The sequence below is a fragment of the Microtus pennsylvanicus genome, chromosome 7, assembly GCF_037038515.1.
Source record: "Microtus pennsylvanicus isolate mMicPen1 chromosome 7, mMicPen1.hap1, whole genome shotgun sequence".
NCBI lineage: Eukaryota > Metazoa > Chordata > Mammalia > Rodentia > Cricetidae > Microtus > Microtus pennsylvanicus.
In genome coordinates, this window is record NC_134585.1 from 23060136 (window position 1) to 23085397 (window position 25262).

General features: G+C 53.1%; 1 protein-coding gene across 2 annotated transcripts in view; it reads left to right on the forward strand.

The window, feature by feature from the left end:
• The window catches only part of Unc5b (unc-5 netrin receptor B), a 70241-nt gene that overhangs the window by 25409 nt on the left and 19570 nt on the right, over nucleotides 1-25262 (forward strand). For both annotated transcript variants that reach the window (XM_075980181.1, XM_075980182.1), the window contains exon 2: nucleotides 22894-23121. In XM_075980181.1, coding sequence (XP_075836296.1) covers nucleotides 22894-23121 — 228 coding nt within the window. The remainder of the gene's footprint in view (nucleotides 1-22893; nucleotides 23122-25262) is intronic.

The window sequence follows — 25262 nt, forward strand, 5'->3', positions numbered from 1 at the left end:
CTGCTCCAAGAGCACTGGCGCCAGCCGCGCATCTGGGCTGAGCCTTTGCTCAGATTCCAGCATAGACCTAATGTGAGCACCAATGGCCTTGACCGTCCACCAGTGGCATGTTCGGGCTCAGCAGGTTGTCCAGAAAGCTGGCCACTGCAAAGGAATTGAGCCCCAGCCTTTTGGCAGAAGTTCCCGGAGACAATCCAGGGTAGTTAAGGGATATCCTTGTCCCAAAGCGGAGAAGTCACAGAAATGGCAGGAGAGCCAAAGAGAGAACACCCCAGCTATCAGGGACAGCGATGTGGAGTGGCACCTTGCCATGGGAGCTGAGTGGGCAAAGGGAGTTCTCAGCCACTGGGTGAGCTGGAGAGAAAAAGGTGTCAACAGTCCTGGCTCTTGGCCTTCTTACTCACTGGTGGCCAGCTGTGGCTATCGCAAACATTGCCCAGTGGCCTCGCCCAGTGCTCTCCTCTGAACTCTACGCTCTACCTGGCATTTACTCCCTAGCCAAGCCCAGGCTGACTCACGAATCTGAGTGTAGGCTGTTCCCATCTTTAGCCTGCTGAGCCCTGGTCAGGGCATGAAACAATGGCTGTATCCCCTAACTGGAACCTTCCTGTAGTTGTGAGTTGTGCAGACTGCATACTTCCTACACAGCAGGCCCAGGGAAAGGTGTGCCTCCTACCTATGTGTACCTGGGATGCAGGGCTCCGGTGAAGAAAGACTCCCCAGTGACTTGGAGGGCTTATTGTGTCCTGCTGACTGACCCCTGGGAGACCCATCTCAAGCTTCCAGGAAGAGAATAGGGAACTCCTTTCAGTGTATGGCCAACCACTCAGGCTGTCTTGGAGTAATCCAAGGTTCCAGCCCCAGGTTCCAGCTTTCAGCTCCTGGAGTAGGGTCACCCTGAGGCCTCCCCAGATCCTGCCTCCCAACAGCTGAAGTCAGTGTGTACCCCCACCCGCCGCACCCTAGGGAAGGCAGCCTTGCCTCTGGCCCAGCAGTGCTTACCCAAGCAGGAATGTTCTCCTGGGAGGCTACATGACTGTTGTAGACTGGAGCAGGGAGAAGTCCCAGAGCAGAAGGCTGGAAGCTGGTGAGAGGAGCGGGGGAGGGGCACCTTTCCCGTTCCCCCTGAGCTGGCACTTTTTTTTTCTCTGGGTGTTAAACTCAGCTCTTCCTCCCCTTTTTCTCCTATTCCTGACTACCTGCTAAATAATTTAAATTTGGGGCCTGAAGGGCTTCAATTATCCTTTAATTTACATTAGTAATTTATACATTAGGCAGAATGGACACGCGGTTCATCTAACAGCCCCCAGTAGACCTGTGGAGATCCGCTGAGCTCCACGGTCTCAGAATCTCAGCATTTTTTTTTCTCTGCCACCCAAGGTCTTTGTTTTAAAAGTGGCTTCAGGGCGTGAGAGGGAGCCAGTGGCCGCTCTCCCAGGTGCACGGGGAGGCTGTCTGGACTCAAGGTGGATGCCGGCTCATTCCAGGGTCCTTCCTTGGCATATACACCGTCAGACATAAGTGCTTACCCCGTCAGATACGCCATCTGCACACTTGCACCTGTGCGCCACCCCCTCTGCATTCCCTCGGGCGATGAGCACGCACTTTTGTCCCTGGCACCTGTTGTTCCCCACAATGTTACCACTTCTGACGGGCACCCCCACGGGGCCTCTGGAGGGTATTCATTCAGATGAGCTCTTCTCTGGCCAGGCATTCAGTCCTTCCAGCTCTGCATAGGCACCTGACTCTAGGACTGAACATACCATGAGTATAGGACGGTGGCCACATGTCCAGCTCGCTCATTTGGCATGGGCTGTCACCACATGTGAACTCTACCTAGGCTTCTCAGGCATGCTGCCAACGTGGGCCTTGGCACTGGAGACTGGCGCAGCCTGAGCTCTTACCCTGACATAACAGTGCTGTCAAAGGGATCGCATTTGGGATTGTTGGGTCCTGAATTCTGGCCCAGCTTCCCCTGCGCCAGCTTGCAGAGGCCCAGGACTTTCCAGGCATGGGGACAATAGTGACAGAGGGTGATGTTTGGCTGGGATGCTTCCCTGGCCTTGCAGGTAGTCACCCTGATTCCCTAACTTCTGGGCAAGGCCCTTGGATCTGGAGCTCCCCTGACTTCCCAGTTGTCAGTCTGTACTCGGGAGAGCATCTGGTAGGATCAGTGGAGTCTCTTGCCTCTGTCGCAGCTAACAAGGAGGGTGAAGACGGGTAGCTAGTGGGCAGAGCAGTCTTCTGCTGAGTGGGCATTCCTCACAATAGAGATGGAGAACTCGGGCTGCAGGATGGTATATTTGGGAATCTGCCCATCGATCCCAGTGCACACGGGGGTTGGGCTTTGGTCCTGGTACCTGGGTGGAGTGCAGAAGCAGTCTAAGCTCCTGCATAGCCTGGTATAAAGAATAAGTCTACAGGTGCCCATTTCCCTATCCCCTGGGGAATCTGCTGAGGTGCCAGGCAGCCTCCAACTCTAAAGCATGGTGTGGAAGCCCAGAGTTGACTAGGCTGAGTCTGAGCCAGCAACTTGCTGAAGGCCTCTTACCATATAGGAGCTCCTCAGGATGCCGGGGGGGGGGGGGCACAGGCAAACACCAGAGCCCTCCCCTTCCCCACTGACCCTCAGGCTGACCCTAAGCTTTCAGCTGTTCAACTGGCCCCAAACTGTATCCCCTTCCTTGGCTGTATTGCTCTAGCCTTCCTGTGAGGCCCAAACCATTGCCCCCTCAAAACTTCCATGCCTTCTTCCTCATCCCTGAGTGGAGCATTGGGGTCTTTCCTGGAGTCCCAGCTGAGCTCCTGTCTCTGACTGCAACCTCCCTGGACTCCCAAGGGTGACCTAAATGTCAGAAAGCCTGAAAATGTCTCCTGGTGTGTTGAGCTGAGAATTCTAGGGCCACATCTGGCCCTGTTTGCAAAGGTCAGCATCATTTAGTGATGTCTCCTTGTGGGTGGGGACACAGTAACACTCATGCTGGGTACTGACTGTCGTAGATCCAGGTCCAAATTACAAAGTCTTGTTACTGTTTCCTGGTGGTTCTCATAGGGTTATCCCTTAGCTTCTTATAAAGAGGAGAACCTCCACTTTTCACCTTAAAGAAAATCTTCACGCGTCTCCTTGCACATCCAACTGTGGCGGCACTACTTACGATGGGTGGCCATAACTGTCAACGCCACACCAGGAGGTAGGGCTTCAGACACACCAGTTGGGGATTGTTTAGAGTAAGGTTAGCCTCTGAGAATTGTCCGTGAGGGATCACCTGGATTACATGAATTGATGCAGGCAGACCCATCTTAATTGTGGGTGGACCCTTCCCCTGGCTAGGAGGACCTTGGGTTGGATAAAATGAAGAGGGTCAGCTGTGTGCTGGCATTCATTTACCCATCACTTTTTCCCGGCAGTGGATGTGACATGAGGAGTAGTGGGGTGGGGTGGGGAGGGGAGGAAGGTTACTAGAGAGCAGGAGAGAAGGTAGCACTTGGGTTCCAAGAGCCTCAGAGTATAAACCAGCTTCCCTCACTATCCTGCGGAACTCTTTGTCTTTGTTTTTGAGACAAGGTCTCCTATATTCCAAGCTGGAACTCTTCCTTTCCTAGTGCTGGGATGACAGGCCTGTACCACCACGCCTAGGTTATGGGATGCTGGGGATCAAACCCAGGGCTCAGTATATGTAAGGCAAGTACGCTATCAACTCTTATCAGCTACAGCCCCATGTCCTTATGGAATGCTGGGGATCGAACCCAGGGCTCAGTATATGTGAGGCAAGTACTCTATCAACTAAGCTACGGCCCTGTGTCCCTTTGCAGCTCAGCCTGTGCTCCCTGTGTCCTGTGCCCACTCAGCTCACTGCAGAGTCCTTGGGACAGTCCAAAACCTGGCTCACCTTGGCTGGAGAACGAGAAGCTCCATGCCCCTGCTGCCAAATGTTCTATTGCCCCTTTCACCAAAACCTGGTTGCAGCCGCACTGGCTGTCCCATGCTGACAACCCCATGGGGAAGCTGGTGCCAGTGTCCACCTCCAGAGTTTGGTGCCCTGCCCTTCCCCCGACACCATGCCCGGGAGATCTTGATGCAACCAGCTGCAAGAGCAGAGCTCCCCAGGAATGAGGCTTTCTTTCCACTTCCTCCCCTTTCCATTTCCTGGGAAATATTTGCAGCGCACTCAAGGACACTGCAGGGAAGGCTGGTTTAGATTGGTGTTACCTTTCTCCACTATTGTTTTGGTCCAAGCTAAGGTGACAGTGAGTGAGCGTGAATGTGTGTCCATGCGTGCATGGGCTGTGTCCACTCGGTTCCGGGACAACGTGGGGCCTCACCTGCTTCTCCCTGGGGCCCTACCAAGCTCCCTGGCACCTGGCTGAAAGCATTTCCAGGGTGCCAGAGTTCCTGTTTTCCCCCGGGGGCTCCTAAGGGAGGAGAGATGGAACAGCTGGGCAGAGCCTGAGTGTGTATGTACCCTTCCCTAGGTATCCCTGTAGTCTGGGTGGGGATCCAGTGGGCAGAAGCACAGGTACCAGGAAGTTAGAGATGCTTCTAGATGCCTCCCAGGTGCCTCCCAGGAAGTGTGCAAGGAAACACCTGCCCACAGTAGGGGTTACGGTAGGAGCCCCCCTCCCAGCTGTCTGTATGTCTGTCTTCCTGCTGTCACTTACAGCTGCTACATCCATCCTCCAGCCGGGCCACACTTCTTGGCAATGCGGTGCCCTAGTAGATAGGGAAACCGGAGCCAAGAGAGGACAGTGATTTGCTCAAGGTCATACGGTCAGTTAATCATATCTTTGGGACTGGACTCCAAAGTGTGAGTCTTGGTTCAGTGCTCTCTCCCCTATAGCAGGTGGCTATGCAAATTGATGTAAATTTTATGCAAATTCAAATGGCTTCTTTTGCCAGGGAAGTGGGGTGTCCTAGTGACTGGGGGGAGGAAGGTTCCTCTTTCACAGATTATCAACTCTCACAAAGTCTGTGAAGACTTGGGTCCCCACAGCTGACAAGGGGGAGCTAACTGTTAGGTAACATGTTCTGTGGCTGCTGGGATTAATGGGGTCAACAATGCCAGGAAATAGCCAGAGGAAGCCTCTGGGATGGGCCCCCGGAGTCTACTCAATGGCGTGGGCCTGGCCTGAGGAGATTTTTCTCACCAGACCCCCTGGGTTCCCATCAAATAAGGTGACCTGAAAGGAGATTTACTTCCTGGCTTTGGCATAAGCTGTGCCCTTTGCCCCTCACTTTCCTCCTAGCCAGAGAACAATGCGGGTCCAGAGGTACTTTTCTGTGGGAACAGGTGTACAGGTGGATAGCTGCAGCCCCCCCCCCCCCCGGCTCCCGCCCCCAGGCTGTCACTCACTGGGGAAGCTACACTCAGATTGTTGCCTAGGGGTCACTTCCCTAAGTCTCCAGGTCCTTGGAAAAACACCAGTCTCTGATGTCCTCCTAGTATCTGGGTCCAGGAAGAGGTTTATTTGCTTGTTTGTTGACATCATCCAGATAACTGCAGTCCCATTTCCCCCAAAAAGTTCTGGAAAACAATCACTCATGCCCCCACCCGGCTCCCACTCCTCCTAGCCTGTTAGTACATTTCCTCGGAGGCACATGCCCAGGTTTGTTTTATGGTTTGCTCATGTACTTAATATCGCTCTGATCTCCTCATGCAACACCCCCACCCCGACAGTCCCCGATAATTACACAGACTATTTAGCTTACACTGTCTGTCATACCTGAACACATGCAGTTCACCTCATAGGGGTCCCCTCCCCCGCCAGAGGGGCGCCTCACTCCACTAAGTAAGGCTCCAGCGAACATCTCCGTGCCCACAGCTAGTCCCTAGGGAGAGTTTCCCAGAAGTGGGAATCGTGGGTGAAAAGTCACGCCCTACTTTTACGCTCCCTGTCGGATAGCTTTGTGGATTTGGATTTCGGATAAGAGTCACCTCCTAAGTTCACTGTCAGAAGTCCCAGCAGATGGGCACAGACAGACAGATGGCCCAATTCGGTACCTCACTAGGCCTCACCAATTGGGGGAGGAGGGTAAAAGAGGAATTTGAGGGCTCTCACTTCCGGAGCCCCTAGAAGCCCCAGTGTGAGGATGGGCTCTACTGAGCAGGCCACTCCTCAATGCTAATTAGCGCCATCCTTCTGCAGTCAGATCTGGACCAAGCGGAAGCCCTTTAAAGTAATTTGCTCTTTTAATATCACCCCTGTGATCTCATTTAATTTCATCAACCAAACTTTGTTCACGGAGGAAGCCAGAGGCTCTGCGCCCGGCTAGCAGGCTGGTTCTCAACCTTCCCGATGGCGGGTTTGACTCTGCCGAGGCTTCCTTCACCCCAAAGGCAGCTTGTACCCCAAAACAAAAGTACTATTCCTCACCAGCTGCAAGAGGGGAAGTGTGGGAAGGAAGAGGTAGCTGTGGATAGAAACAAGGCTGCACGCTCTAACGTGAGCGCCCACGTTCCCGGGGCACATTCTTTCCATGCCCCTAGGAGGCAGAGGAAGAGATCTTTGTCCTGTGAGCTTGCTGTTGTCATCACCCCGTCTTCAAGTCTCAATGATTTGATCTGTTCCCATCCTTGGCCCTTCCCTCTGGATAGCCAGGTGCCACTATAAGGAGAGGTGAACTTGTGGTCATAAGGGCCCACTCAGAAGTGATTAGGTGAGTTGTGTATGGCTGCCACACCCATTCTACTGGAGCCACGTGCAACTCAGCTGCAGCTCCTCCAGGAAGGGAGGTGCTGCCGAGCCAGCAGCATTGGTGGTGCGGGGAGAGCCCAGTGATTTATGGCCACCTTATCCCCCTGTGCCCCGCCTGCAACTGGTGTACTTCCTGCCTAATGGAAGCTCACACAGAGGGAAATAACTCTGCCAGGAATGGATCTAGTGACAGGGGCAGACACCATGGGTGAAGAGCGGGATGGGGGACACAGGGGCCTCAGACAGAGGCCAGAGTCTAGAAAGCTCTGAGAGAGAACAGATGGAGATCAGTGGGGGATGCCTTTGTGGAGGATAGCCTTGCCTGGCATTCCTCAGACCGTCTTCCTTGGGCACCCAGTGGAGAGCCAAGAGGTGAACTCAGGCTTGAGGTCCCAGATGCTTGGCGGCACCCCAGCCCATGTCTAGGAAGCAAGCTTTGGTGGCGATAGATTAGCCAAGCAGCTCATCTGCCCCTTCATTGACAGGTGGAAAAGCAAGGCTGAAAGAGGGTCAGGTGAGCTGAGTGCAGAGCCCAGGCCCTCCTGCCTCTCTGCCCCCTTACAGGAGCGCTCCAGCCAGCATGAGGCAAGGGAACAGAGAAGACAAGCTCCTAGCAGGGGATGTCAGAGTGGGTCAAGGGTAGCAAGGGCTGAGGGGGTTTGGGAAGGGCCAGCACCTGGTATAGGGTCCTGCAGAGGCCAGCTGAGGATGACTCTAAAATCCCGCAACCGAGTGGGTTCCTCATTTGCTGGAGCACCCTATGGCTTCTCTGTCAGACACTAAGAAGTGAACAGGAAGGGACTGTACCCCAGATGTCACCACGTGCCTTTCCTCTGTGATGGGAAAGGGAAGCCTGAGTCCCACCCAGCTATCCTTAGCTCAGTGTGTGAGCTGCCTGCCACTCACCTCTGCGGAACCTCTGCCCCCCCCACCCCCCCAAATGGAATGATTCTATCACTTCATGGAAAAGGTAGGAGGCCGGGGTTGAGGTTTCTAAGCCAAAGAGAATAAATGCTGACTGTGATTCAGTGGTTCAGAGTCTAAGCCCTGGCTTCCTCTCCTGAAGGCCTCCAAACCAGTCAGCCACCTAGGTGGCCCGTGTCTCTCTGCCTGGCCCCAATGGGAAGTGGGTAACACCCAGGGCTACCTGCCTAGGCTCTGGCTTCTCTCTTCCTTGGCATCCTACTGCTGGGCAGCCAGCTCCCTCCTTCTCGTGCCAGGTGCTCCTCGGAGGTGTGCGTGGGCTGGGAAGGTGGTGTTGCTTCTGGCTGGGGGCCCAACAGCCACCTGGGATCTGACAACAACTTGGTGTCTGTTGCAAGGCCGAGAGGTGACTGTGGCCAGGTGTGCGGGGAACTCTGCCAGGTCACCTGGTCTCAGTAGCTCCCATAAACATGTAGTGTGCCTTCTCTACGTAAGTGCCCTGCCTATGGTCTTGCAGATGCACACCCACTTCACAGGCAGAAAAACAAAGGCCAGAGACTTAGCCAGTATGTCCAAGAAAAGTGATACCTAACTTGGGAATATTTTTAGCTTCCTCTTTATGTCAGCCATCTAGCTAGTGATACCACATATGATTGGGCTTATTCTGTTTGATATCCAGGCACTCTATATTTCAGGTGAAGAGTAAGGCCCAGAGAAGCAAAGTCACCCACCTAAAACTCCCACAGCTATCCAAGGCTATTTCCCATCCTGTGTGTTGATCCCTTTTTACTAAGGCCCCTTCAGTGTCTGGGTGATACTGGTGTCCTTAGCTATTGGCGGAGCAGAGCCAGGCCCCATCTCTTGGTGAGGCTGGTGGCATCCGCATTAACTTCTTTGTGCCTGTCTCTGCCCCCTGCTGCCACATCCGGATGAGAGGGGAGCTTGCAGATCCATCAAAGACTGGCAGTCTCTCCCATTCTTAAGGGTCCAGGCTGCAGTTGCCCCTCCAGATGTAGCCCCACCCCCAGGCACAACTAGGCAGCTGGGATTTTCCCCAACAGTTGATAGACTTTTCCTAGAGCTCCTACTCCCAGCACCTAGGCCCTCAAGACAAGCCACGAACCTAGCACTTCCTTTTTTGAGGAAGGCGGTCCACAGAGAAGTTGGGCCTTGCCATAAGCCACATAGCATGGGGCCTCCAGGTTATGCTTCTCAGATTCCTACAAGGAAAAGGCAGGAGGGGCCAAGGGTGGGATTGTGTGGCAAGTTCTTTACCATGCTTCCTCCTGCCTCCTTACACCTATGTGGTTCTTTCTCTCAGGCTTGGTTCTCAGCCCTGCAGAGCATCCGCGTGATGGGTAAAGATCTTCCTACCAGAAACCCGAGCCTTCAAAGCCCCTCTTTCTCCACTCCAAGGAGGACTTTGGGCCCTGAGGTGCAGGCCTTGAGGTGGGGGGTCCTGTAAACCAGATGCCACTAGAGTCCAATGAGGGGAGCTGGGATAGAAGTGGCCATTTTGGGCAGGATGGGGGTCAGTGAATGAAGTAAAATAGATAGAAAAATGATAATGTCTTATCTTAGGCTTGGACAGCACTTTACAGTTTATAAAGTGTTTTTGCATTCATCCTAATATAGTGTTTACCTATCCAAGGCCATGGATGAGGCTGAGGAGCCGAAAGACTCAGCCCTACACAGCCAAATAGTAGGAGTCTTGAAGAAGACTTGGACGCTGCAACTCCAGTGTCCTGCTCAGCCCCCTATTGGTTACTGTTATACTGTGACTCTGTTTACCTTAGCAGTGGCCTGGGACTCTCAGTGTGACTCCTCTTTTATAGAGGAGGAAATAGGGACACAGAAACCCGAGATTAATGGCACAGGTAGTTGGGGCAGAGTGGAGGGTGGAACACAGGTCCCATCCACTCCTCTGGGGCAGACAACAGGGCAGGCAGTTTCTCAGGTGGAAACCACTGTCTGTCTGGACAGCACAGTTTGGGTTTGAGCAGAAACAAACTTTGGTGGCCAAAGGGAACTTTTGTCATTGGCGGGGACATGTAGAATCAGGACTCGGTGGCTCACCACAGGGTTTCGCTGCCCTGCCTCTGTCAGGAGGGCTCTTGGCTCCACTAGCCTCATGGGCACCATTCCCGCGTCCAAGTCCAAAGCTCTGTATAGGAAACGCATCTTAGAATCCAGTGCTTTATGCCAGGAGCCGCTGTCTGAGAAGGCAGGGGAGTACTGGGGCCCCTGCCCAAGTCCCAAAGAGAAGGTAGAAGCTGCCTCAGGTCAGAGAGCAGGCTGGGCCTAGACTCTGTAGGCCTTTGATTGCACAGGGTGTGGCTGGCTGCCCTGTTTCCTAATTAGAGTGTCCTTCTGAAATGCCTCCTGCTTTCTGGCTTGGCAGAACAGGCAAGGTACCTACCCTAGTCTCAGGGACTCCTTGTCTTTCGTGTAGCGCCTGTGGGCTCAGGACCTAAGCCGTGAAAGTGAGGTCGGGGCTGGCAGGGCTGTGTCCACCCTGTCCAATCCCATTTCACACTACCCTCTAGGACAGTTCTTACATACCTGTGAAGCCTACAGCAGCCACCTTTTCTCTGGGATTAGAGGCTATGAGTGGAGGAGGGGAGACATTTTAGAGACTACAGCGCTCTGAATCACCTGAGGCCAGTGGGCAGTGGTTGTTGGGGTCAGGTATTTGGGCTGGGAGAGAAGCCCAGGAAGAGACTATGGAAGGGAGGGGGGAATGGGAGCTGAGCGCAGAGATGCCCGCAGCTGTGTTGGAGGACTCTCCAGGTACTTGCTTGCATCCCTGTAAAAGCTGCCTTTGGGTCTGTACAGCCCCTGGTCTGCACTGGGGTTTAACAGGAGTCTGCTGGGGGTGCCCTATATTCACAGGGTTGGGGCAGCAGGCTGACCAAGCATGAAAACCGCTCACTAAGAAAGTCAAGTTGTCCACGTCCAGTAGGTGTTCCCTGGGTTGAGGGAGGGTGGATGGGGACTGAGTCAATCAGGGATGGTGGAATCTTCAGCTGTACTTTGTATTGAGTGTGCCACTATTGACTAGTGATGTCTGTCTTGCCTGGCGTTGTGTCAGACAGCCATGAATTTGCCCCTCGAATGACTTTCTCCCATCTGCACTAATACCCTGATATTCTGAAGCCCACAGGGCTCAGGATGGTAGAGAAAAGACCCTTGTGGTGCCGGCTTTGTACCTTTCTGGACCCTAGGATCCCTGCAGAAACCCGAGTCTGGGATTCTGAACCCTGGACCCCATCCTGGTGCTCAAACCCTGTGTCTGGTCTTGAACATGCTAAACAAGGTGTGCTGCCACCAGCAACACCCTGGCCCGAGTCCTGTTTAAAGAAAGAGGACCATTCCAATGGGCCTCCTAGTAGCAGCTTGCAAACTGTAGGGCACTTGAGCTTGGCCAAGCCCTGCCTGCTCTTTGCCCTCTTATCATTACCGGCAGGGACACAGGCTGTAGGCCTGAGCTGAGGATCTGCCCTTGCTGGCTATGTGGATGGCACCACTTTTTTAAAGCCCTGACCATCAGCTAAGTAAATAGGTGTGCTGTGTCATCTTGGTTGTTGCCTAAGGCCTATGACCCTGGGCCTAGCTGAGAGCCTTGCAACTGAGAGTCTCACTCAGTTGGTGTCCTTGCAAGTCTGACCTCTCCCATGGATGGGAATGTTGGCGTGGGTGGGATAGGGGTGAGGCAGGAACCTAATTTCAAAGCAGTACAGGCCTGGACTCTCAGCTCTCAATTCTCCCAAGACCGCAGCCCCCAGCCTGAGCTGGCTTCTCCATCAGCTCCTCGGCCCTCCCTTTAACCAGCCCCATAAAAAGGGAGCAGTCGGGCCGGAGTCCCGCTGCAGACTTTGTAATGTGGCTTGGAGGCGGCCCCTGCGCCTTCCAACCAGGCTGTAATTACGGCTGGCACCAGACACCCCCTCATTACCAGGGCCTGCAAGGAGCACTCTAATTATCCGGCTGGAGTGGCTGCAGGGGCAGGCCACAGAAGCAGCCTGCCTCTACTGGGAGGCACCCTGAGCTGACTGGGAGTGGGGGCTGTCCTTGGCCTCCCGAAGGCTTCTTATTCCTCTTGTCTATGTGGGAAGGTGTGGCTTCCAGAGAGTCCAGAAACTTCAGTACTTCACGCAAGAGGCACTTGAAGCATCTACAGTCTACAGAAATGTCTGGAGACGTGGCTCAGTTGATAGTGTTTGGCCTGGGCATGCAGAAAGGCCTGGGTTCGATCCCTAGCCCAACACAAACAGGTGTGATGGTACAGGCTGGTAATCCTAGCATTCAGGAGGAAGAGACCATGTTGAGAAATTCCTGGTCATTCTTGGCTTCAGAGTGAATTCAAGGCCAGCCTGGGCTACTTGAGACCAGGCCTCAAACAATGAAAACTCTCTGTCGTATGCCAGGTTAACCCAGAGGCACTGCAGTAGACAAAGAAATGCCTTCATGCTATCAGACTTTTCAAAATGAAAGCATCGTGTGGCCATCAGAAGATGTCCCTGTCCCAAGCCGCAAGAGCCTCTCTGTTGCCCCAGTCAGTGACCTGGGACCCTGTAGCTTCAGTTGGTACATTGGGAATCTCCAAGCCCCGTCCCAGGATCTTTAGATTGCTCAGTGCCCACATACATGGTATACGTTGAATGGACTGTTGTGGAGAATCTGTCCTCTGGGACCGTAGGGTCTGGATACTAACAAGGAAGCATGCCAGTGCCGATGCACCCGAACTTAGGAGGCCATGTGGGCAGTGAAGAAAGATAAGCCAGAAAGATAACCCGGCTGGCTGGGGTGAAGGGTATTTCAGTCAGAGCGGCGCTCTATGGAGGAGACTTTTCAGGTGAGGCCTGAGGGAGGATCCAGGAGTAGCCAGGCAAAGGACAGCAAAGCAGGAAGCGACTTTTCACCCCCAGATGCTGTCACGGTCAAACTTGGGCACCCCTGGTGGAAGCGATAGGATTTCTGCAGTCGTTCGTACAGCATCGGCCTAGGAATAGACATAGATGTACTCCAGGACCAGCTCTGCCCTGGTGCTGTGTGACCTCAGGCCGCTCACATCCTCTGAACTGTGGCGATCCCATTAGTACCTCGCTCTGCCCCGACCCTGAAGCCTGAAAGGAAGTTGCAGGTTTTGTGCCTTCGAAGGCCACCTCTTGGGAACAGCGAGTGGATGCTTCAGGGGTCCAGGCTGAGAGCTAGCTAGGGCTGGGAGCTCAAGGCTGACCAGTCCCTGAGTTATTAGGAGCCACCCGGAAACAGGCACAAAGGGAATTGTCTGGAGCTCCATGCAGTCCTCGGCTCCCAGCTGAGAACAATTGGGGAGGAAAAGCAAGGCCTTTTTGTCCAGGGCCAGCGACGAGACAGTGACCAGTGACGTGGCTGGGAAAAAAGCTGGAGTTCTCAGCTAAAATTAGCCACCTACAAAACCAAAACCTCTGCATCGAGGGCGACCCAACGCTTCTATTGTTTTGAACTTTGAATTCCAGGGGATTTGGGGAAGCTGATGGCTGACCCCTCTCCCATAGGAAACGGAACCACTCTTGAGCCTCACAAATGCCCAGTAAAAGAACCAGAGGATGGATAGTCCGAGAGGGAGTGCGCCGTTGCTGACTACTCAAGGCCGTAGAGCTTCAAGTTCCCTTAGTTGAGAGCCTCCCTTCCCCCGGCGACCACTGCCTGTGCCCGGGGCTAATGAGGGACAGGTGTTTGAACTGGGAGGAAGTTCAGGACATTTTAAAATATAGTTCCCTGTTCCTTTCAGGGGAAGCAGGCTAAGGGGGCACAGCTTTTTGCTGGTGGCCCATCCGCTGCCTAGGTTGGACACATGACTTTGACTCTTAGCTCTACCATTTAGTTACTGTCAGTGACTTCAGGTAGACAGCAGTGATGGCTCACATTGCAAAGTTATGGAGGCCATTGAGGTGCTGTGCATGACTTGGACGCTAATGGAGATGTGGGCTTCTAGTCTCATGCCTTCTGGTGTTGCCTGGGGCCGTTCTATGTGCCTCTTCCCGTGTGTCCCCGTGGCCTCCTCACTGGATGCCCCACATCTGTTTAACAAGCGAGAATTCGTGCATTTGTGCAAGAAAACAGGGAGCAGAGCTGGTACCGTGTGACCGTGCCATTCCTTTTGGTTCTGTATGACAAGTTTCCTCCCGACCCTCCCAGGAGCTCACCATGACTGATCTGAGCTGATCTGATGCAACACCAAAGAGCTTAAAAAGCATGAGGTGGAGGGAGGGACTCAAGCTTGGGTGCTGACTCTCCTCTTCTATGAACGTGGGCAAGTACCCGAACCCCCCCCCCCCCGTGCCCATTTTCCACCTGCAAGGGCTTGTGGGAGGATTCTGTTGACCAGTGAGTGTTGGGTATGGAGCCTGGGAACAGCTCTGCCTCTCAAACTCTGTGGCCTGGTAAGTCATTAATTTCAGCTTCAGTGGTGTTGTTAGCCATGGGTAGCCTTCTTGCCGCCACCCCTAATTAGAAGGGAGTCCCCACCCCCAAGTACCAAATTTGCTGGTACTGTCCAGTGACTCTCTGTAGCCTGGGGGCTTTTATGGCCCAATCAGGGAGACCATGTTCTGAGGCTCCTTTCCCCTTTTGTAGGGAAGGGGCAGAGAAAGTTCTACAAGGCCAGTATCCAGGTGGTACTCAGAGGCATAGCCTCCCTGATGGTCCGGCTCTCACCATGCACCTTACTTTGTTCGGTACCTCTGGGGTTCCTAGCACCTCTCTGCCCCAGCATGTTTCTGGTAGCTCCTCTAAGACCTCGGGGAGTTGGTACATCTCTTTCACACTTCCTCCCCATGGGGGAGCTCCTGGGCTTCCTTTCTGCCCAGCCTGTAGCTCTGGCTCCCTGGGACTTAAGTGCTCCTCCACCCACTACTGCTTTTCCCAAGTGCCCTAGCCATCCATATGCCTTAGTGGGCTTTCAGTCTCTGGCCCCCAACTGCCTCAGAAGTGGGTACAGTGCCAACACATCCATTCTACAGATAAATAAACCGAGGCCTCAGGAGATTAGACAGCTGGGCCAGAGTCACCCAGTCACTAGCAGCTGACCAGAGACTTGTTCAAGTGTTTTTCTTCCTTCCTTATTCTACCCAAGAACTCCACGGGTGAGAACTGACCAAGAACCTGTTAAGTCCCAGGTTTAGGCTGGGGGGGTGGGAAGGGTGGGGCATCAGAGATGGGGCCAGCTACCCAGAAGTGACAGCGGGCCCTGTGATCTGGAGCGCATGCCGTCAGGCTCTTGCCGTCATCCCCCTGCCTTCCTGCCCTCTCACCCTCCGCCTGCAGCTCACTTGGAAAACCAGGTGAGCAGGCCGAGCCCTGAGCCAAGTCGGCCTGGCGATTACATCAGCAGGCGCAAACAGGCGGGTGTAGCAGGGCCCTGTGTCCCACAGGGGCCGGCAACAGCTCCATCTGCCCCACGGAGTCTGTTTCATTCCCTTCTTCCAGCTTGCATCAGCCTTTTACAGTTCATGTCATCACAGAGCAGGCCAGGCAGAGGCTGGTGTGGGGGTGGGGGGAGGCCCTGGAATCCTGAAGTCGTCTATGAATATGTTAGCCCAGCCAGGCATGGTTGCATGCCTGAAGTTCCAGCACTCAGGAGGCAGGAGGATTGCTGCAAGTTCAAAACCAGCCTGTCCTACATAGCAAGACTGCTGTCTCAAAAAAACCAGATGCTGTTTGTTGGCCAGCACCCTACACCCCTTGGAGCCCCGCCTGTCTTTCTTCTAGAGGCAACGAGGGTAGGGGGTAGCCCAGCTGAGAAGAGAGCTTTTGCCTTCTGAATTTGATAAGCCCAACATTTTGACACTGACAAAGCAAATTGAAACAATCCCATCTCCCAGATGAGAAAATCAAGGCCCAGTGGGAAGTGGACTCTCCAAGAGCAGCCATGGTTCAGACCGAGAAGGGCACAGGATGGTAGTAGCCTGGAGAGGAGAAATTGCTATGGTTGTGGGACTTGTGTAGTTGACGCCTGCAGCATGGGGGAGGAAGAGGCCATGCCCATGCAAGTATGAAATTCTCACATAATAGTAATAATAATCAAATCCATCAAGGCAGCAGTAGGAATGGGGTGGTCTTTATTTCCTTTTTTATTTTCCCCAAACCATTCTTAATGTCAAGGGCGTGGTTACCTTTGTAATGAGAACAGATTCAGAAAAATGTTTCTACTAGAAGCAAATGAAAGGGCTTTTTGTTTTTTAAGAAAGGGCCACTCTGTGTAGTATCTCAGACTGTCCCGGAATTCTCTTTGTAGACCAAGCTGACCTCAAACTTAGATATCCACCTGCCTCTGTCTCCCAAGTGCTGGGATTAAAGGCCTGCGCCACCACCACCCAGAGAAAGGTTTTAATTTAACTTATTTTTGTAGAGTCAGGGATTGAACCCAGGGCCTTGTGCTTGCTAGGCAAGTGTTCTACTGCTGAACTTTGTCCCCAGCCCTAAGGAAAGATTAAAAAAAAAAAGTTCCTTCTATGCCCCTGGGGGTCTAGTACCCAGGATCTACAGCTCTGTGCAGTGTGATTTCAGGCCAAAATGTGCCCTCTCTGGTCTCAGTGAGCTCTGAGGATCCAGTGTTCCAAAGGTGCTTGTTCCCGGGACCCAGGTACTCACTGTACCCTAACCTCCTCCCCAATTCCAGAGAAGCTGGCCAGCACAGCCAGACAAAAGCCTGCCTCCTCAGTGGGCCCAGCTATACAGACAGGGCCCCAGGCCCTCAAGAAGTTTGCTTTATAATGACCTTGGTATCTTTAGGGACTGTACTCCAAGGACACAGTGAGCGGCCCCTGGTGAAGATCAGAATGGGTAATGTGGGGAGATTCGTCTCAGGAAGGCCTTGGGGGGGTCACAGCATTGGAGCTGAAATGGCTCCCCAAGAGCCGTGAACCTGGGGAAAGGCTACATTTCAAAGAGGCCCTGAGGTAGAGGTCAGGGAGGGGTGTCCCAGGGGCTCTGGATGGCTCCAGAGCAGGAAGTGAGTGGGTGTCTAAAGCAGGGTGAGGGAAGCCATTGGAAGGAGAGCTGAAGACTCTCAAGACCACCCCAGGCCAGGAGCAGGGTGGGTCCAGTGGTCAAAGAAAAAGCAGCAAGTTCAATGGGGGGAGGTCTGGTGCTGCCAGCAGGGCGGGAGATGGCAGGAAGGAGGGGGGGCATTTGCCATGCAGTCTGAAGCATCAGGTGGGTTATCCACAGCATTTGGGTCCACTCAGCGTCAGGGGCTTGGCTGTGGAGTCAAAGAAGAGAGTGCCAAGAACATTCTTCCCACCTCCTCCACAGTACCAAGAGGACACTTCCCACCTCGTCCACGGTACCAGAAACCCACTTCCCACCCCGTCCACGGTACCAGGAACACACCCACCTCGTCCACGGTAACAGAACACTTCCCACCCTGCCCACAGTACCAGGAACACACCCACCCCGTCCATGATACCAAGAACATACCCACCCCATCCACAGTACCAGGAACCCACTTCCCACCCCGTCCACGGTACCAGGAACACACTCACCTCGTCCACGGTACCAGAATACTTCCCACCTTGCCCACGTGAGCAACTGAGTGTTTGGTGGAGTCTGACATTGCAAGTCAACAAATTAAAAAGGGCGGGGTGACCCGAGAAGGGGTGGCAGTATTAGCATAGTGACCTAAAGGCTGGAGTTCTGATGTCTGGAGAAAGAGTCACAGGTGATTTCTGATGTGGGATGCGTGAGCCTGACGGTGGAAGCAAGTTTGAGGCGCCCACAAACAGCTTTGGGGCATGGTGGAGTCAGGCCAAGAGGAAAGGAGCCCACATGGTGGGCATAAGGGGCTGAGGCCTGGTCCTCACCTCTGAGGAGACGGACGAAGCTGTTCCCGCTGGTCCACAGGAGCGTAGTTGTGAGCCTGGGTGTATCCTTTGGCTTTTGTAAGCCTCAGTTTCTGGCCCTGTAAAGTGGGGTGCATGGCTGATGTGTGTGTACCACAAAGGTTTGTAAATGCCCTGAGGGGAATTGGAGATCCTTTTCTGGACTAGGTGAATGAGAGGCCTTGGTCCCCTTACCCATAGAGGAGGAAGGTGACAGTGTGTTCTCATAGCTCTGACCCCTCCAAGCCTGGCACTGAAGTTAACTGTAGGTGTCCATGCCAGGGAGTCCAGGGTTCAGGGGAAGTGCCTATGTGAATTGGGTGGCCCAGTGACTCAAGGACTATGTCCACCCCCACTCTAGCCCAATGCCTGGGCCTCCGAGGGGACCTCACAGGAGCAGCTGGGCTCCTCAGGTTCTAAGTTTCTGCCCCATTGGCCCTCTTGGAAAGTCCAATTCCTGTGGTCATCACAGGAAATGACATCACAGGCACGGATGGGTCTGTGGAGGGTGTGGGAACAGGACTGGGTGAGAAGCCTTCTTTGTTAGGAACAACTTGGTGTCCTACAAGCTGGCCAGCCCCCATTTGTCATCAGTAACGGGCATTGTGACAGCCTCTGAGGGGGACCGCAGCCTGAACCCCTTAGGAGCCAGGGCCAGATGGAGGCAGAGCTTTGTGTCCAGGGAGGAGTCTAGCCTGTGGAGTTTGTGTTTTTAAAACATAATAATAAGTTGGCTTGTCTCCTCCAGTTCTGCTGGCTTCCCACTGAGCACAGCGGCCTGCAGTGAAAGGGAGAGATTTTCCATGCAGTGGGAGTCAGGGCTGGGAGAATCATCCCGGTGTCCAGAAGCTGAAGAACCCCGGTGATTACTGATGATAAATGTGCCCAGCGTGGGGCAGCTCTGCGCTTACCTCCCTTACCCCCCCCCCTTCCTCCCTGTCTGTGCCAGCCAGCCCTGGACACATGGCCCTGCTCTGCTGTAAATAGATACCTAGAACCGTGCCAGGGTTCCTCAACTCCAGGGACAAAGGCCAGTGATGGAGGTGTTGAGACCCTCCCCATCAAGCTGCAGCTTTGTACTGGGACCTCCACCTTGGGAGCAAAGTCTGGCCTCTAAAAAAATTGGGTGTTTGTATTCCCGTGTGGGATGCTGGTCCTATCCCTGTATCCTGCCACAGCTGGGCATCTTTCTGGCACTGAACTCTGATCTGGCTGGGTTAATTTGCTGTGTGATGTTGGTTTCTCCCCCTTTCTGAGCTGGTTGCATGCAGGTCTCCAGACCAGCTTTCTTTATGGGGTCCAGGTGACAGTGGTGGACCCCAAGGAGCATGAAGTGCAGGTTTCCAGATTCTCCTGCCTGCCACACGTATTGTGGGTACCGCTGTTCTCAAAGCATACTTTTATCTAGTTCTTGGGTAACCTTCATGGTCACACCTTGAAGCAAACAGACCAGAACTGAGACCCAAGAGGAAAACCGCCTTCTCCAGTCTCCTGGTTTAAACTGAACCAGGTCAGGGGCTCTGGACCACCAGCTCACTCTTGCCCAAATAGAGCCTGGGGTCAAGGTCACCACAGGGGAAACAGAACTATTCTCCCTTCATAAGAGTGACAAGAATGCTTGAGCAACTGGGATTGGTGGCACGTACTTGTACCTCAAGCACTCAGGAGGTTGGAGCAGGGGGTATTGCAGATTTGGGGGCAGCCTAGTTAGACTAAAGGGAGGAAGAAAGGAGTGAGGAAGGGAGGAAAAGAAAAGAGAGTGTTTGGGCTGGGACCTCTGGGAAGCTGGCTTCTTTTTGGTCCTCTGCCTCCTGCCTACTCTAGAGGTCCTGGCACCTCTGCAGCTGGTGTCTTCACTACCAGCATAGCCCAGCTCTAGGGGAGAAGCCTGTGGAACACATGATCTTGCCATCCCCACTGCTTTTTTTCAACACCCTCACATGAACACTGAGGTCCCTTGGAAGAGTGTGGTACATCCCCTGCCCTCCCCCCAAACAGCCGGTAAAACTGCTAAGGAGCCTCAGGGCTCCAACAGACAGTGCCGGTGAGGCCCACTGGCTCCACACCTGCCCATGTGTCCGTGGCCAAGAGAAAAGGGAGCTTGTCACTAGCAGGAGCGAAGGATGGTGGGTGGACTCAAACCTGTCCTTAGAGATGGCGGAGACCTCCCAAAGTGTACACACTCAAGGTGTGACCTCCAAGGTTAGTGTCTTGGCTGGAATGGCTAGCCAGTGACATCTAAGGGTAGCTGTTGGTCTGTCAAAGTAGCCTAAGGGAGAGGGGTCTTCCCCCGAGTCCCTGGAAGTGTGTATGTGTTAAAGTTGTGGGGGGCAGTGGGACTAGTGGCATTTAAATCACCCCCACAGAGCTCTCATTCCATAGGGACAGGAAGTTAAGAGTGAGACTTGAAGCTGCACACCTGTGGTACTGGCACCTGGGAGGTGGATCTCAGGAGGGCCTGGAGTTCAAGGTCACCCTCAGAAGCCCAGAGTGAGCCCAGTCTGTGTTCCCCGACTGGTCCCACCCCTGGGCTAGAAGGCCATTGTAAAGTAGGGAGGCTAGAACCACTAACTTAGGGCTGCGATCGCCTTTCTATGTGCTCTGACACCTCAGGGTGCTGTGGAATATTGTTTTAATCCTAGGGAAACCGTGGCAGAAGCTGTGGAGCAGCTCACTGTGCCAACACGAATGTTCCCTGGCCCTCCTTTCACTGGTCATGTCGCTGCAAAGCTGTGACAGATAATGTCCACACTACTCCAGAACTTGTGCTGTGCCCGGCAGGTGCCTCCCTGCCATCCCAGTTAGTAAGCTGTTGGAATGGATGAAAAATGTGTGTGTGTGTGTGTGTGTGTGTGTGTGTGTGTGTGTGTGTGTGTGTGCTTGAGGTTTGTCTGTGTATGGTTGGTATGTGTGTATGTGTGGTTGGTGTGTGTGTGTGGTTGGTATGTATGTATGTGTGGTTTGTGTGTGTGTGTGTTTGAGGTGTGTCTGTGTGTATGGTTGATGTGTGTGTATGTGTAGTAGAAGCTAGCAGCCACAGATCCACATGTGAGAAAGAACTTGAGGTATTATTTGTTTTTCTGAGCCCAGGTAACTCACACTTAAGATAAGTTTTCATGTCTGTAGCATGATTAATAAAAACTCAGAGACAGACAGATACTGGGGTTCAACCTGAAGGTCAGAAAAGCAAAACATCCTGCCACTGGCCCTTACCTCCACCTCAGTCCAAAATGGTGATCCTGCCTTCAGGAATCTCAGAATGAGACTGAGCCTGGGAACTATCTCCTCCCATCTTATATTCCTCTCTAGAGCTGGGATTAAAGGCATCATCACTACCGCCCGGTTTCTATGGCAACCAATATGGCTCCTGGGATTAAAGGTGTGTGTCATCACTGCCTGGTCTGTAAGGCTGCCCAGGGTGGCTGTTTTATTTACTCTCTGATCTTCAGGCAAACTTTATTTATCAAAATGCAAATGAAATACCACTACATATAGCCACGCATTTCCCTGCAGATTGCATTTTCCTTTGTGGATGAGTAAAACCCCACAGGGTGTGTGCGCCACGTTTTCACTGGTCATCCGCACCGTGGCATCTGTGCTGATTCCACTTCCTGGCTATTGTGAGTAGGGCCGTGATGACGTGGATGTGCAGTTATACTGAGTATTTTTCCAAATGGCGACTGAGCTCTTAGGAATAAATTCATGCTGAGTTCCTTGACTCTGGCTGTGTGAGAAATTCCTTACTTGGGGAATTCTTTGTGGCCCTTGTGATGCCATTAAAAGTGACTCATCTACTGCTACTACGCTAGAAAGTGTAAGCGACTCTGTCGAGGGTGACCGTGGGAGGTATCTAGGGGCTAGGAAATATCCTCCAAGCAGTGTTGGGCATAGGAACCCCAAGTACTTTATCCTTGGCTAGTGCTACAGGACCTGGTTGAGGCCACCACACCTGAGCCCCCTCGTGTCCAGTCCAGATGTTCTGTTTCTTGGGTTCAAACATTAGCTCTTTTGTGCGATCTTGAACAACTTGATCAGGCTCTGAGCCACAGTGTTTCCTCTATAACGTAAGGACAACAGAACAGAGAATTGTTGCAAGAATCAGATAATTCGACTGTTCCCAAATCCTCAGTGGCTTGTGTGGACAGGGCAGTGTGTCCTTACCAAGTGCCAGGTCACTTTTGTGTGATCTTCAAAGCAGCCCGGTGGGAAGCCAGTGCTCCTCTCCCAGTCTTCCTCAGCAGCAAAAGAACAGGACACCCATCAGCACACACTCGCTCTGGGTCTCATAGAGAATGCTGAGACAGAGGAGTTCGCGCCCCATTGGCTGGTTTCTTGTGTTTACCACTAGGTTGGGGGGGGGGGTTGTACATTGCACCCTCCCTCTCCCCTGCCACACCCCACTAAAACAAGAATCTTTTGTCCAGGTCTTGTCTCCCATAACAACCCCAGCCTTAGGAGAGCCTCCTGTTGCACACAGAGAACAAACAGACTCATTTTACTTATTATAGTCTTGCAGACCCGGTGCCCCCTGCCCTTCTGGCTGCCGCGGGATTCCTTAGGACCATACACAGACTTTTGACTCTGAGGGACAAGTGCATGATCCCTATTTAGGCTACCCAGGACCCCACTTCCTCAACAAGCACATGGCTGGTGGGACAGCCGCATGCAAGCCTCACCCTGTGCTTGATTCCACTTTCCCAGGAATCGTGAGCAGGGAGCTCAAGCCCCCCACTGCTTGTCCGGGGCTGCCTGATTGTGCTGCATTTGTGATGCAGAGCCAATTTTCCTAAGTGAATTGTGACCAATCATAGGCCTGGCCTGCTTTCCTCCCTTCCTGTTTGTCTCACCTCCCAAGGTGCTGTTTTTTCCAGGGACACAGGCGGTTCCACCAGGCCACGTGGGGGTGGGGGACGAGGTGGCCACCCACCTAGCCTAGCTGTGTGCTTTGAAGGTTCTCTTCTTGTCTTGCTAAGGGTGTGAGCCTGGGAGGAGGCTACAGGATGCTCAGAACCCTGGGCTTGGCGGCACTACACCCTGCCCCCTCATCCTACCTCTCCGCTGGTCCTGGATGCTTCTGTGTCACCAGCCTGCCTGGCTGGGGCTGGTGGCTTTGGGCAGAGTTGGCCTGCTTTGTGCTTTAGCCTCAGCCTGTGTGTTGAGGCTTTGCTGTGGGAGATGACTGAAGCCAGGCAGAGCCAGGGTAAGAGACGGTGCAATATCCTCACCTCTGGTCTCCCCGACTTCTCCAGTTAGAAGGAAGAAGGACCACTAGCACTCCCAGACCCTCAAAGTCTGACCTATTGGATGCAAAGCATGATGGGAAAGCCACAGGCTCAGTGTATGAGTGACATCAGGTCCCCAAGGTGAGGGGTATCCAACCGGTACTTCATGGTGCTCCCTCCCTCCACAGGTCTTCTTGACTTAGGTGGCCAAGTCCTCCCAGACTCCTTGCCATCGGCACCCGCGGAGCAGCTGCCTCACTTCCTGCAGGAGCCCCAGGACGCCTACATTGTGAAGAACAAGCCCGTGGAACTGCTCTGCCGCGCAGTCCCCGCCACACAGATCTACTTCAAGTGCAACGGCGAGTGGGTCAGTCAGAACGACCACGTCACCCAGGAGAGCCTGGATGAGGCCACAGGTGAGGCTGTTCCTGCCTGGGCTCCCCCAGAGACGCCACACAGCCACGATGCTCCTCTGGGCCTCAGTGTCCCCTCCGGTTCCCCAGTTAGCTACAAGCCCCCAGCGGGGAGCTAGTTCTTTCCCACCCTCCTGCACAGTGGCTAGTCTTGCCCTGGTGCACCAGACAAGATTCAACCCTGCTGTTGTCCTTCCGGAACTTTCCATTGGGGAAAATGGTGCCATTTTTCCAGTCACATTCATGCTGTGTTTCCCTCAACAAAAGTTGTCCTTGGTATACTAGAAAAAAACTCACACATGCTGAGTAGCCCTTGTCAATACATCCGGGACCAGAAATGTTCTAGATTTTGGGATTTTTTTTTTTGGACTTTGAATTTGCCCAGATTGAGAGTCAGATAGTCCCCCTAATTTAAAAAAAATGCAGCATCCAAGTATTCCAGAACCTGAAACTCCTGCAACGTCCTGTCAGCACTCGGAAGGTTTTGGTTTTGGAATGGGACTCATGGTACAGGCTTGTGAGCTTAGCTACTCAGGAAGCCGAGGCAGGAGAATGGCAGGTTCAAGTTTTTGCTATAGTTCAGTGGTATAGAATGCTTGCCAGTATTCACAGGGCCCTGGGTTCAATCCCCTACATAGAAAAAATAATAAAATAAAGTTGGCCGGCAAGGTGGCTTAGTGGGTAGAGGCTCTTGTCTTACCACCTGACCTCAGTCCCTGGACACACGGAAAACCATCTTCTGGCTCCAGATGCGTGCTGTGGCACATAGGTACCCCCACACCTGCGAGCACACACGTGTATACACACACACACACAAGCACACATGTGTTTAGACATACATGCACACACAAGCACACATGTGTATACACATACATGCACGCACACATGTGTATACATATGCATGCACACACAAGCACACACGTGTATACACATACATGCACACACACAAGCACATGTGTGTATACACATACACGCACACACACAAGCACACGTGTGTATATACATGCGCACACACACAAGCACACACGTGTATACACATACACGCACACACACAAGCACACATGTGTATACACATACATGCACACACACAAGCACACGTGTGTATACATATACATGCACACACAAGCACACACGTGTATACACATACACGCGCACACACACAAGCACACACGTGTATACACATACACGCACACACACAAGCACACATGTGTATACACATACATGCACACACACACACACACAAAAGAACTAAATGCAAACATATTTTAAGTAATAAAATTTTGCCAGGCAATGCTAGTGCACATCTTTAATCTCAGCACTCAGGAAGCAGAAGCAGATTAATCTCCTTGAGACTGAGGCTAGTCTGGTCTATAGAGCGAATCCCAGGATAGCCAAGGCTATGCAGAGAAAGATGTCTCAAAACAAACAAACAAAACTAATTAAATTTAGGGAAGCATTTTGGGGATGCTCTTGTAAATATTGCATGATTGATCAAACAAGTGGTACTAGAATGCAGCCCAGACCCTAAGGAATGAAAGACAAGGGCCCTTCCTGCTGAAGTGAGGCCCGCACTGCTGCCAGGTGGAGCCTCAGCAGCTTTAAACATCTCCCACAGGGCCGCAAGCCCCTGTGCTCCCGGCTCAGAGAAGGTGCCTGTCGCCAGCCCTGTCGCTGGTAGAATGTTTTTCCCAGAATGTAGACCTAGGAAGAGAGCATGCACAGGTGCCTCCTGACAGAGGGGAGACCCCGACAGAGCCAGCAACCCCCGTTGAGCAGCACCGGCATCCAGCCGCGCTCTGACTTTGCTCTCTCCCGCTCTTCCTCCTCCTTCTCTTTCCTGTTTGTTTCTTTTCCTTGGTCATGGCTGTTCCCTTCTCGGTCTGTGTCTTCCCTATTTGTTTCCTTTTGACCCTGCCACCTTCTCTCTCCTTCAATTTCTGCTTTGCCTTGAAAAGCCCTGATTTCAGGCCCACCCAGATAAGCCACATCCCAAACTTAACCACCACTGGGCTCTGCTCCAGAGGTTCAGGCGCTGGTGTGAGCTTGGTACCGGGATTCTAAAATAAAAGACTTGAGGGGCTGGAGAGATGGCTCATCTTTTAAGAGCATTGCCTGCTCTTCCAAAGGTCCCGAGTTCAATTCCC